Source organism: Dipodomys merriami, unplaced genomic scaffold (assembly GCF_024711535.1).
Source record: "Dipodomys merriami isolate MVZ:Mamm:240054 unplaced genomic scaffold, mDipMer1.0.p SCAF_3, whole genome shotgun sequence".
Taxonomy (NCBI): domain Eukaryota; kingdom Metazoa; phylum Chordata; class Mammalia; order Rodentia; family Heteromyidae; genus Dipodomys; species Dipodomys merriami.
In genome coordinates this window covers 24671929-24686465 of record NW_027204492.1, presented here as the reverse complement: position 1 = coordinate 24686465, position 14537 = coordinate 24671929, and the positions used below count along the sequence as shown (strand labels likewise).

Below are 14537 nucleotides of genomic sequence, written 5' to 3'. Positions count from 1 at the left end.
TGGTATAAATGCTAAAACTCCTGTGAAGCCCCTTCCCCAATATGAGACTCCCATCATTTGGGATACTGCTACAAACCATACAACCAATACACACAGTGTGGCTCTGAGAGATTTGGTACGGGTTCTGAGGGACACCAGGTGCCAATAGCCCCTACTGGAAAATATAAAGAAAAAAGAAGAAAATTATCCTCAACTCTATTTCCTTGCATGTCTTCATTACCATCTCCCCTATGCCAATATCTTGTTTATTGTTCTTCTCTTTTCAGATCAAACACTAAATTTGTTTAGCATGAGCAATTCTACAGTGTATTTGTACTTTGATAAAAATCTTGGCCCCTTTTCCTTTTCGGAAAATGATTTTAACAGCTGTAAGTTTGAGAGCTTTTTTATATCTGCTTCCATCTCTTGTATGAGGTTGCAGATTGGCTTGCTTCAGGGCACGCTTTGAAATGGAGTTCCAATGCAAGTGGATTTGAGGGGGGGTTGTTTTTTGTTGTTTTTTTAGGAAGCCCACTTATTGTCAGCATTTATGAGGACATAAGAAGGATATAAGTTTGAGGAGGGAAAATTAGGAAAATTGGCAAAGTCACAAAGCCTCCACCCTTCCCTTCAGGGAGCTCTAAAACAGGAGTAAACCTCTAGAGATAAGCAATTTGTTTGTGTGTGAGGAATGGGAGTCGCAAACTGTGCCTTCCTATATTGCAGGATGATCTAGGAATGGGAAATAAATTTAAGCCAAGTGGCTCTTTTCTACCAACAATTTTCTCTGGAGCTGAAGGAATTAGTCTTTGGTGCTACAGAAGGGCCGGGGTATACATATCAGCATCTACTATGTTACATCTTACCAAGATTGTAACCTTGTTTGCCAAGGGTAGCCCAACAACCATGCAATGGAATTAGATCATAACTCAGTTCTTCATCCATAATTGTCTTGTCACTACGATTCTCTCATGTTCTTAGTTTATTTTGGTGAAAGGCTATCCAGCGCTCACTCTGTTACCTATGCTGTAGCTCCCATTCCTTACAACGAGAAAGAAAAAAAAAAGGTGGACATGCAATGGTGGTCTGGAATCAAGATGAGAGAATTGGTTGTGCAAATGAAAGTAACTTTAAACATTGCCAAGTTGAGCCTGCTAAAACTCACACAGAGTAGATGACAATTCTGAAACTGCTAAAACAGCAGGCTTATTTTTACAAAGGCAAGGTTTTGTTACAAACCTCACCTCCTACAAGCATGAGACTGTGCTTTTGCTCTGCCTTCCAAATGAAACTTTTTTTTCTCCCTCAAGCTCCTATTTACTCTTTGGTCAGCCACAACATAGAACAGTCAAACTACAATAAGTTCAGTATGAAAACAAAATCATTCTTTGGATTGCCCACTGACATATTCTGAACTGAGGTGACGATTCCCCACCAGGGTTCTAGAGTGCAATAGACACTTGCTTAAGCAGACACAGAGAAAGTGCATAGGAAAAGACATTATAGTGTTCAGTCATAATTCTCATTTGCTTAGAAAATGAGAACAAGGCTCTCACCCAGGAGGCTCTAGACACACACTCATTAAAAATCAGTGTGCTTTTTCTACTTAATTTTTTATTAGTATGTTCCTATGGTTCAAGTAACAATATTATTTTTAAAAACTCTGTAAAATCGCTGCTTTTTAAGAGACCTCTCTTTGTGTGAATAGACAGCAGCTACAGAAGTGCTCATCTGTCATGTGCATATTCTAGGAGCTTGTGTTTTGAGAGGACAGCATGACTTATACGTTTAAATCTTTGTTATTTTCATTTTTACAGAGAATACTACCTGTTTCTTACAAAACAGTCAAATATTATACAAACACATGAAGAAAAGACGTTCTTGGTAATTCTGAAATAACTTCTAGCAAATTCTTTAGATTTTTTTCTATACATATATAAGCATGGAGTTTTCCTCACAAAATTGTTATTCTGCAGTTTGAATTTTTTGTTACATATTACACAATATATTAGACTGAGAATATTTCCCTATTAGTATATATACAATAGATTATCCTTTACTGCAGCATAGCATTCTATATTTACAGGCTACAAGTATTAAACTCTTATTTTGCATTTCTAAATGTCTACAGTACACTATCAATTTCTCCATTGCTTATGATTGTTTTACTTAAATTTAAATCTATTCATCTCTGGTGAAATTAATGAGAACTCAGTAAAAATAAGGGAAAGAACCATTAATGTCTACAAGTACCTGAACATACTTATGCAGTCACCTTGAAGAATAACAATGATAGTAACTAAGTAGATGAGACTATTTGCCAGATTTGCAAGATCATCAAATAAAGAAGCGGTGACTGTACTATATAGAGCAAAGGACTTAAAAAAATACTAGAAGTAACAGCTGGGTGCCTGTAGTTTATACCTCTAATCCTAGCTAATCAGGAGGCTGAGATCTAAGTATCATCATTTGAAGTCAGCCAGGGTGGGAAAGTTCATATGACTCTGTTCTCCAATTAACCAGAAAAAATTCAGAAGTGATGTTGTGGCTCAAATTGTAGAGCACAAGCTTTGAGAGAAAAGACTTTTAATAAAGGACACTGCCCAGGCCCTGAATTCAAACCATACTATTAGTAAAACCAAAGAGAGATAAAAAGCAAATCAGTAAAGAATGAGGCTTGATATAGGATGTTGAGTTAGTACACAGCAAAAGTTTATGGAGAGAGCTGATATACGGTTAGTTGAATCTAAGCTTATATTCTGGCTAATTAAAAATGTTTTCAGTTTTCAGTTTTTAATACCCTATATTAAAGCAAGCAATAATCTTATTTTCATCCATACTTACTGGCCAGATCACATCTAAATTATTACCATCAATAAAATATTGACAAATATCCCTAGGAAAGGGAGAGAACTGTGAGGAAACTTGTCAACATGTCGAAGAATTAGCTGTTTGGGACCTCTGTAATTTGAAATGCAGGCTAAGGAGAGACATGCTTTCAAAACTGTGAGGATTGACACATAGAAAAAGGATTACACTGGATCCTTATCATCCCAAATGGTAGAACAAGACCAGTGAGTAGATATTAAAAGAATTCAGTTTTAATTTTTATCAGGATAAATTGTACAGAGGTAGCCGGGCGCTGGTGGCTCACGCCTGTAATCCTAGCTACTCAGGAGGCTGAGATCTGAGGATCAAGGTTCAAAGCCAGCCCGGGCAGGAGAGACCGTGAGACTCCTATCTCCAATAAACCACCAGAAAACCGGAAGTGGCGCTGTAGCTCAAGTGGTAGAGCGCTCGCCTTGAGCTGAAGAGCTGAAGGACAGCGCCCAGGCCCAGAGTTCAAGCCCCACGACCGACAAAAAAAAAAAAAAAAAAAAAAAAATAATTGTACAGAGGTTTTGCTGAGATTTTTCCATACCTACACATATAATGTACTTTCATCAAATTCATAGCTTTTATTATTCTCTTATCTCCCTCCCTCTCCTCTTTCTGACAGTTTCTGTGGTTGCTTTATATTATTTTCATATTTATAGATAATATACTTTGATCATATGCACCCCACATAAGTGTTTCCTTTCCCGCTCCAAGAATTCAGATTTTCATTCAACACATGTATATTTCTAAAGGGCCTTTTTAAAAGTTTATTTTATATATACCAAAGACTGTGTAAGTTCATTACTATTATTATTCAGTCAATAAATAGTACAAAAATAAAATTCAAGCCAGTCCTGACTGAATTTTCATAAATTCTTAATTAGTGAGATTCAGAATAATGATGCTTTATTGTATACTGCTTAAGAAACATTTCCAAATGCTTTAATCTCTTTCTTCCTATGTTTATTTCTTAATCCCATGCCTTGGCCCACTATGCACCCTCAACTCCCACTGAAGCTGAGAGTATATCGAAAACCCCATGAAAATGTAAATCTGAGAAATAAATATGCGTGGTTGGTTAAAAAAGAGTAAGAATTAACATTTAAAGCAATGGTAATTTTCTCTGATCTGTAATTTTGAGCTCCTGTGCTGAAATTGCTCATTTGGAAATTACCAAGTGCTTGGGTCTCATTTGTGATCTTCTTCCTGCATACATCCAGTGCACAAAGGAGTCGTAATAACCGGCTGAGTCACTGCTGCCATCTCCCTGAAGCATGCTCTCCAAATGTCAATACCATTTGCTATGGTACAGTGAGGCCAATCCTGAATGTAGCCTGCTTACACGACAGGGTGAGCTTGAGACAGAACTGAACCTGCATTGTGTTCAAAGGCCAGTAGGCTCTTGTTCCATTCTCTACTCCTCCAGTGGGCAACTGTTATTCCAGGCATCATTTGAACATCACAAACAATCCCTATCATGTACTTCCATTGTTACCTGACTATAAATGAAAAAAAACTATAGAAATCTATGGAGAGAAAGTGCTCTTGATAATATCCTAATAAAATGATGTCTATATTTGATGAAATTATCCTCAGTTTATGGATTCATACTAACAGCAAGACTATAGTCATAACAATAGAGATACAATTACTCTAAGGGATTATATGTAGAAAATGGTTACGGTGTGCTTGTAGCATGTACTTTTGATATACACTTCTTCCCAATTTCTGTAGCCATACATCCAAGTAGTTTACCTGAAATTCAAACCTCAGATCTTTCCTCTTTTTCAGATTCAACATAGATCTAGGATATTGTTATAGTTACTTATCATTGTCTGATATAAACTAACCAAAAAGGAACCTGAAATTCGTGGCGAATTTAACTGAGAAATAGGGGGAAATGTGTGGTCTTAATTTGAATGAACTATTTCATATTACTATAATCAAGGGAGAAGAACTATATCTTTGTTATAGACCATCTTTGTCTGACTTTCATAGAGTTGTTTTACCTGAAAAACGTCACCTTATTAAATAGTCATATCCATATAAGGATCAGCTGTGTTACAATGAATGCTATCTCTACTAGTTATTTCTCATTCCAAGAGTGCTTATGTAAAAGATGAAGGAAATAAGCTTCAACTGAAATTAGAAAATAGGTCTGTGGAAGAATTTCTTTTCATCCATTCCACAGTGATTTGATAATCCATATTAATACAAAAAATTACATACTATAACCCAGCTATAAGTTCTTAGACGGAGACTTTTAAACATCTAAACTGGTTGCAGCAAGTTGTGGAAGCTTCTTTTCTTTAAAACAAAATGGAAGTGTCAATTGTCTGGAGGGTTAAGGCTGAGTTTGTGACTAAGCCTGCTCTCTCAAGTGGATAAAGTTCAAAGGGACCCAATAGACTGTGAATACAAACTCAGCGGAATTTTTTAACACCTACCGAAATTTTTTAAAGGAAAAACTCATTATAGCTATTTTCTTTTCTTCCTTCAGGATTTTCCATCCTACAAGCTATTATGGAAGCAGCAGTGCAAAACAACTGGCAAGTGACAGCAAGGTCTGTGGGAAACATAAAGGATGTCCAGGAATTCAGGCGCATCATTGAAGAAATGGACAGAAGGCAGGAAAAGCGATACTTGATTGACTGTGAAGTCGAAAGGATTAACACAATTTTGGAACAGGTACATTTGAGATTTATTCCACCCAATCCTACATGTTAAATCATCATCCTGAGGCAGTTTCCCTATCCACTAATAAATTAAGTAGTCAACAGTTTTCTGATAGTGTTGCTAATCCTTTTTCTCCTCCCCAGTGGGTTGGGGGGGGGAAGAAAATTCTAAATCTACTAAAAATTGCAAACCATGATTAATCTGAAAGTGTCTGCAGTTTAAAGCTACCTATCAGATAAACACAGCCCTCTCCCCCCACACACACCTCTGTTTAACAGATACCTGACTATTTCAAAGTAATCTCTCCCATACTTTCTTCCCAACAGGGACTATACAAGGGATTAGGCAGTACTGTAGGGTACAGTCTCTGTTTCTTATTGATGGAATATGCATTATTCCTAACCCCTTCCACAGATCACCAGCCACTCTTGATGAGTATGGGTGGGAAGATTGTCAGGGCAGTATGTATCAAGTTTGAATTATCTGTATTTATGGAAATTAGCCTTCTGGTGAAAGAGGGAGGTAGAAAGAGAGATGGAGAGGGAGAGAGAGTGAGGGAAAGGGAAAGGGAAGGAGAGAAAGTAGGAGGGAGACATAGATAAGGAGGGAGACAGAAGGAGGGAGGGAGAATGTTCAACAAATGTAAACAAAGGTTTTTTTAAAGTACAAGATTAGGAGGAAATTACAATTCAATAGGTCAAATGTATTCATTATTAAGCTTAGACATTTAAACTTAAGACAAAAAAATTTTAGAAGGAATGTGTCGCCCTAAGCCTGAAGAGCATTGCATTTAGGATAAAGTGTCAAATTGTAATGTGGTAAAAATTTATTTTCCTAATTTATTTCCCACTGTCTCAATAAAGTGCCTAGGCTGCCATAAACACAACTGCAAAGGAAATATTTCCCTTCTAATTTGATCCCAATGAACCTGGGGGCCAAAAAACTTCAGAGATAAAAATTATAGGGAGTAGTCATTGCCTCAGAGAGCTGCTTAATAATGAATTAAAATATTAATAATTTGTCATATATGCCCAACATGAAGAAAATGCAGTAAAGAAGAGAAAGGGGAGGGAAGACGTGAGGGGAAGAAGAGTAGGGAAGGGGAGTAAAGTGCTGAGTATGAATGGTAAAAAATATAAAGCATCCTTCTTATTTAGATCATCATTACCCCTAGTGAATCAAAGCTCAGAAAATCTAGAGAACTAGCCTGGCTAAATCAAATTTCTTAACCAACATTTTCTTGAGCTACACAAATGATCTCCCCCTATGAAAAAAATGTTCCTCTGATTTTCTTAGATCTTGAAAGTGAAGAATCAGGTCAGTGATGTTGACATATGTACTACATGCCCTCTAAAACTTTATACCAAAATAGCCTTTTAGTGGGTGACCTACTTAATAGCCCAAACAAGGAACATCCTATCTTTCATATTTTGTTTTCCTTCTTTTATATTACTGACTTTTCTTCTTTAATATCTAATATTCTGTTAAGTATTTGGAATCTAATAGGACCTTATACTAGAATATGGGATTTTCCAACTTTAATAGAAAGAGTGGTAGGTAGAGCTCTATCTTCTCTATAGCTATGAGATCTTAGAAATTTTAATATCCACACATTGGTTTTCTCATCTACATAATGAGGAAAAGAAAATTAGTTCCACCTCACATGGTTGGAAGAAAATATCATAGAAAAATAATTGTTACTAAACATTATCTATTATATTACTATACATACTATACAATATATATACTATACATTATTACAGTCAGGAAAACACTTTACATGTCTCACTTCTCTATCTTCCTGTCTTTTTGCCCATTCACTTTATCCCATAAAATACTTTGGATGCAATTTTATTTACTTTCTTTCATAAAATTATAATAAACCAAGATCCTCTTTTTTTCTCTTCCATTTAAGGAGTTCCTACAAGGCTATAAGTTTTATATTGTAGGAGATATGTAACCAGTGTTAAACAAAATGACCCATAGTCATGGATGGATGGGTGGACATTGAACAAGCCCATTTCATTAACTTCCACTGAAATTATTCTTAGGATTTTTGTAAGGGTTACATCAGATAATATGTGGAAAGCACCTGGCACAGTACTTGGCATCCACTAGTCAATCATTATCTGGTAGCCATAGTTATTTGCTCATGAGTTTCTATACTTATGAAAACAAGATATTTAAAGATTTTTGCTTAAGGATGGGTTCTTGTGGCTTTTCCAAGACATTGAGTCTCGCTGAATTTAGAATGCTCAAATATCTGCTTTTTCTCAATTTTCTCAATTATATTATTGAGTAATCACATTTGATTGATCAGCTTATGCACTATTTGAAAACTGACAGCTTTTCAATATCACATAAAATAATTAAAGAAACTAAAATCTTGACTTCATATGCTAATTGTTCCTTTTTGAAACCAAGATATACTAAGTGTATATTATATTCCAGATACTATTTTAATCAATGTGTATATAACATATGTATCTCATGTGAGTTAAGACACATATTAACCATATAAAGTAGATAGAACTATTGTCTCCATTTTACAGATGAGGAAATTGATATCTGGAAGTCATACAGATAATAATTCATGAAACTGGTCTTTGAACCCAGGGAGTCATACTCAGATGTTATTAATCAGTTCTTTAATTGCTCTTGTGTCTGACTTTTTCAACTGGATTTGATTCAATAAAACATATGAGAAGTTAACATACTCAGAACTCACAAAATTAAATCCTCCAAATCCTCAAAGAAACAACTGCCCCATCAACAAGTGGGCTAAAGACTTACAGAGAGACTTCTCTGAAGAGGAAATAAGAATGGCCAATAGACACATGAAGAAATGCTCAACTTCTCTGTCCATAAAAGAAATGCAAATCAAAACAACATTGAGATTCAGCCTCACCCCAGTTAGAATGCTATAATCAAGAAATCTAATAACAATAGATGCTGGAGAGGATGTGGGCAAAAGTGCATCCTACTTCATTGTTGGTGGGACTGCAAACTTGTTTGGCCACTCTGGAAAGCAGTATGGAGGTTCCTCAAAAGACTCCACATAGAGCTCCCCTATAATCCAGCAACCTCCTTCTAAGTATTTACCCAAATGATCACAAACAAGGCCATACTAAAGCTACCAGCACAACTATGTTTATCGCAGCATTATTCACCATAGCTAAGATATGGAACCAACAGATGCCCCTAAGTAGATGATTGGAGAAAATATGAGATATATATATATATATATATATATATATATATATATATATATATATATATATATATAATTCTATACTCTATGCTTCTATCAGAAAGAATGACATCACCCCATTTGTTAGAAAATATAGCTCAAAAACTATGTACATATGTCCATATAAGTGAAATGAACCCCAAGATATGGACACAAGAGGTTTGTCTTTGTTGTTTTTAATGTACTATGTGTTTCCTTTGTATAATTATTCCTCCTATAGTATATCCCCTGTTGTCACTGTATTTATTTTTGTACCCTGCATCTTGTATATACATTTGTCTAATCTGGGGAGGGAAAGGGGAATAACAGAACACTGAAAGAAGGACACAGGATGACCCATTGAGACAATGACACCCACAGAACATTATATTGGAAAAGAACTTTACAACTCGGGGCTAGGGAGAGGGGGTAGAGTGGAAGAGTGGGGGAGGTGGGGGAGGGAAGGGATAGTGGGATAACAACAAGGGAAAGGGTAATAATGATCAACAAGTAATGTACTCATTGCCTTACTCAGATGTACAGCATCTTTGCAATAAAATAAAATTTTAAAAAAATAAAAAATAATACATTGTAAGACATGAGCATCCTGAGAAAGCCTGAAGTGGCTTCATTTGTACAACAAGCATTTCACAGATTTTTTTTCCATTTGCTGAGAGGCCATATTCTATTACAACATGGAATTAAAATATATCTCTTAAATAATTCCTTTGTTGAATATCTCTTTAGGAACACACAGGCTCATGTATGGTGCCCAAACAGTCAAGTATGAAAATGCCTCCATAATAATTAGAATAAGCATTTCTATTTTTAAATTTTGTGTGATTTTTAAATTTTTTTATTATAAAGATACTGTACAGAGGGGTTACAGTTACATGAGCAAGGTAATGAGTAAATTTCCTATGGAGCATTGTTACCCCCTCCTTTGTTTTTCCTCTACTATCCCATCTCTCCCACCTCCCCAACTCCTCACCCCTCCCCAAAGTTGTAAAGTTCATTTTCAACAGAGTCTTGTATGTCACATTGTTACAATGGGCCAACCTGTATCCCTGTTTCAGCATTTTATTATTTCCCTTCCCCTCCCCAAATCTCAAATATGTGCTTCATTTTCTTTCTGGATGTTTCAATTTCTGAGTAAGGGTTACAGGAGCCAAAATTTGCAGATTATCTTTCCTGAGGGAGAAACCCATCACTTAAATTCTTTGACTGGAGTAATTTTGAAGAAATGAGGTGAAGAGGGCAAGGGAGCCAAGAACGTGGGAGGTTTTGAGATTGCTCACAGTCATTCAGATGTAGATCAGGATGGAAGTTATGGCTCAACTCAACTCAAAGCTTGGGCTTGGAATTTCATGTCTCAGAATCTCAGTGTCCCCAGGAGAGAATTGTAACAAGGTTGTTATCAGATGGAGGCCTGAGACAGAAAATGGAGATCACCAATATAAAGCAGTGGTGGCATTTCTTCACACTTGAGGTTTGGTGTGGGCCATGCTCAAATTTCATGGGAGAAGTGTATATAAGGAAGATCAGAACCTGCCTGACCACAGTGATAACTTGTGACAACTCAGGATGAATGGAACCAAATGAAGCACCAATTTGAGACGAAATTCGTATTTCTGAACAGCCAAAGTAACTTAGCAGAGGTTGTGCTTAGACTTGAAGAACCCAGTGAACTGCATAGCAGATAGTGTCCCTAGTACTTTATTAATCTGACTCATTATTTGGAAGTAAAATTCCAGAAAAAAATACCGACACCTTGTTACAATTATTCCAAATAAATAATGAATGATTGAGTATTAAAAAATAAAAGAGGAAGTGGCATTGTGGCTCAAAGTGGCAGAGCACTAGCCTTTACACTCAGGGACCACACCAGGCCTCATCAACCACAGGACTGGCACATGTATACACACACACACACACACACACACACACACACACACACACATAAATAAATAAATGTCCATTTCAAAATGTCCAGCTTATTCCTGGGGAGATGGTTTTCTTACACTTTTGAGTTGTTTTCAGTGTCCATATAGCTCTTCAGTCACCTATAATTGTTTTTATTACTGAAGCAAGGGTTTGTTTGTTTTTGCATCATTGCATAGACATGCCCTTCCATTTTGTTTAATATTTGAGAAATAAGTTAGCAAGATGGTATTATTGGGATAAATTTTAGGTTTAGAGGGACAGGGATAAAGAAGGAATTTACTAAGATAGTCCCTGCTTTGTATATTCACAGCTATAACTTACCCTGAGGTATTATGTCTAGCCAGGTTCTCTACATGTAGAACTCCAATGATATTCTAGGAACCTGTTTTCAGAGATAAGAGTTAAACCTTCTTCTATCACCACATAGTAGTAGTTTTATACATCACAATTAGGTATGTGTCCTTGACATTCAAATTTTACGATGAGCTGAAAAGTAAACAAGAGACAGAACAGATATAATGAAACTACCTTGATCCTGAGCAGGATGGAATTTCTTTGCCAGCCTATATATACTAGTGTACTATGTGCAAAGTCTTCCAGAATCTTCAGAATACAAAGACAGATAATTTGTCATCTCTTGCTTGGATTTCAGAGGGCAATCTCTCATCACATTCACATGAAACAAACAACAACTATACAGAATGAGACTTCTTTGAGAGGATGAGTAATTACCTAGCTACCTAAGAAATCACTGCATATTCAAGAGGTAACTCATGAAAAAGGCAAATAGGATCAGACTTCTAAAATGGGCACTGAAATTTATATGAAAAATGTCCCACACACTATACAGCCAACTCACAGTATTATACTAGGTACTATTGGGAGAAACAAAAATTCTTTTTTTATACCCTTATCAATATCAAGTTGAAAGCACCTTCTTAACAAACACAGCTTAATAGAAACTTGATACATAAGTATAGTAGATTGAAAATATTAGAAAATCCTAGAGCTTATATTTGCATGTGAAGGAATTACAATATATAAGGCCAAAGTGTTTCTAGTGCCTAAAATTTCTATCTTCTTCCAGTCCCATATTTAGCGGAAGTAGCCCCATTCTTCATTGCTTTTCTTGCCCCTCAATATGTACACAAAAATACCTATTATCCTTTACTCTTGATATGTCTTTCTGGGTTGTACCCTTTATTTTTACATATCCAACCATTCTAGTTTTCTCTCTGCAAACTGGATGTCTCACTAATTCTTTTCAAGGTTGCTTTTACCTAATGGATCATAGTACCAGAGGCTCTTTCTTAGCCTACTTGCACGATGATTTGATGCTATTAATTAACATTATTAGATTTTCAGAGTAAATGTTTGGGAGTATACATGCATCCTAAAGCTACAGAACAGTAATGCCAAAGCACAACCTATATAGTTAGACTTGATAATGACACTATAATTGGGTTAAAACTAATGACTCCAAGAACCTAAGATTGTGAAACTCTTCAACATGTTAGGTGACTTAAACACTCACTGGCTGGAAGTGGCGCTGTAGCTCAAGTGGTAGAGCACTCGCCTTGAGCTGAAGAGCTGAGGGACAGAACCCAGGCCCCGAGTTCAAGCTCCACGACCGACAAAAAAAAAAAAAAAAAAAAAAAAAAAAAAAAAAAACAAAAAAAAAAAACACTCACTGGCTGACTGAAATAAACTTTCTACCTAAAATACAAAGATAATTTATCCTAACAGTAGCAGATATTAGTATTCTATTTTTAGGTACTTTATCTTTGACTTAATAATAAAAAAAAAAGATGGCCTGATTCTCTGACCATACATCACACTAGACTGACTAAACCGGCTTTGTGAATATTTAGAAGCAAATTCCCTATGGGAAAATAAGAAGAAAAAAACACATTCAAGATTATTATTTTGAAACAGCAAATCTTGTTTATTTCGGATGATAGAAACTGTGGTCTCAAAATAGGAAATGTTCCTACTAAATCATAGTTGCTTCTTCACATTAAAAAAATTGATACCTCATTATTTGCTTGATTATTTTCTATGAGGCTTGGAGGGTTTATTTTTTAAAATCAACACAAATTCAAATTACTTTTATTAGGGAAGAACTTCAGGGCTTCTAATGAAAACTCTCAAGGGTTGAGAATCCTAGAAGCTTAGAAGTTGTACACTTGTGTTTTATACTCAAGATACATGACTTCAAAAAGATAGTATCTCTACACTTTCATTTCCTAAACCCTAAAACAAATGTGTTAAATATGACTGTCCCTTCCTCTTCTAATGGGCTATGGTTCCCAGTTTTGTATAAAACAAGGTAGGCAAGTCAATTCAAGAAATATTGATTGAAGCCAGATGCTGGTGGACTCACCAGCTAGTAATTCTAGCTACTCAAGAGGCTGAGATCTGAGGGTCACAGTTCAAAGCCAGCTGGAGCAGCAAAGTCTGTGAGATTCTTATCTACTATTAACTACCAGGAAACCAGAAGTGAAGCTGTGGCTCAAAGTGGCAAAGCACTGGCTTTGAGCAAAAAGAGCTCAAGGACAACATCCAGGCCCTGAGTTTAAGCCTCACAACCAACCAAAACAGGAAGAAATATTGATTGATTCTAGATGTTAGTGGCTCACAGGTCTGTAATGCTAGCTACTTGGGAAGCTGAAATCTGAAGGACCTTGATGAAAAACCAATCCCGTCAGAAAAGTTTACCTATAATTCATCTCCAAATAAACCAAAAAATAACCAAAATTCAAAGCTAGAGGCATGTCTCAAGTTATAAAATCCTAGCCAAGCAAATGTAAGGCCCTGAGTTCAAACCTCAGTACTGGTAGATATAGTTAGAGATAAGCATTCATGATACAGATAGCTATAAAGAGAGAGAACATAGGGAGTATACCTCAACAGTAGTATGCACTGGGCACTCATGAGGACCTGAGTGCCATCTCCAGCAATTTAATAAAAGAAAGAGAGTATGAGAAAGAGAAAGATTGATAGGCTCTCAATCAATTTTGTTATACCCAGTGCTAAATATGATAGAAGGAAAATAACACATCTTCCCTGATAAAGAAACTTGCACTATAATAGGGGGATATGACAATATAATAATTCTGGAAGGAATATGATAACTATCTTAAAATGTGCAAAGCAATTTCCCTGTACCTCAGATTTCCAGCCCAGTGACCACCATTAAATATATTTTTCTCAAGGAGATTCTTGAAAGTCTCAACATCAGTTAGCTTTGATGAGAAATGGAGACAGATGAAGGAAAGATCAAGATGATATGCCCTAATGCCAGGACCCAGCCAGGAAGTTTATCATTTTCCTCTATCTTTAAAGTACGGAACAACAAATGTCCCCATTAATAGGAGTTTCTGGTTGATCAAAGCTGTGCCACATATGTATATATAAATACCACATTAGCCCTTCTGGAAAATGCCTAGGGAAAATTCGTATTAATTAAAGGCTTCTGGTAGTTAGATTCTGATTAACTGAGATCTGTTGGTTTATAACAAACCTATAATAAATTCTTCATTATGTCCACATCCACTACTGTATTTCTGCTTAGATGCCCTGTGTATATTATAGTGAAAATTTATTAAATCAAGACCATTTTCCCCACCCATTAATTCTAGAATCTTAGGATTAAGGTTTGTACCTCATCAAAAAAAAATCTGAAAATCTGAACAAATTTGAGGGAAAACATAAATCTAATGTGTGTATGTGTATATATGTATATATGTAAGTATGTATGTATATACTTACATATACATGTATAGAGATACAATTATTGACTCATTAGCTATATTTTAAATAATCCTCTAGA

The 14537-nt window shown here is 35.8% G+C and overlaps 1 protein-coding gene across 4 annotated transcripts in view; it reads left to right on the top strand.

The window, feature by feature from the left end:
• Gria3 (glutamate ionotropic receptor AMPA type subunit 3) overlaps positions 1-14537 on the top strand; it is a 288699-nt gene that overhangs the window by 139909 nt on the left and 134253 nt on the right. For all 4 annotated transcript variants that reach the window (XM_070039784.1, XM_070039786.1, XM_070039785.1 and 1 more), the window contains exon 4: positions 5357-5544. In XM_070039784.1, the coding sequence (XP_069895885.1) occupies positions 5357-5544 (188 nt within the window). The remainder of the gene's footprint in view (positions 1-5356; positions 5545-14537) is intronic.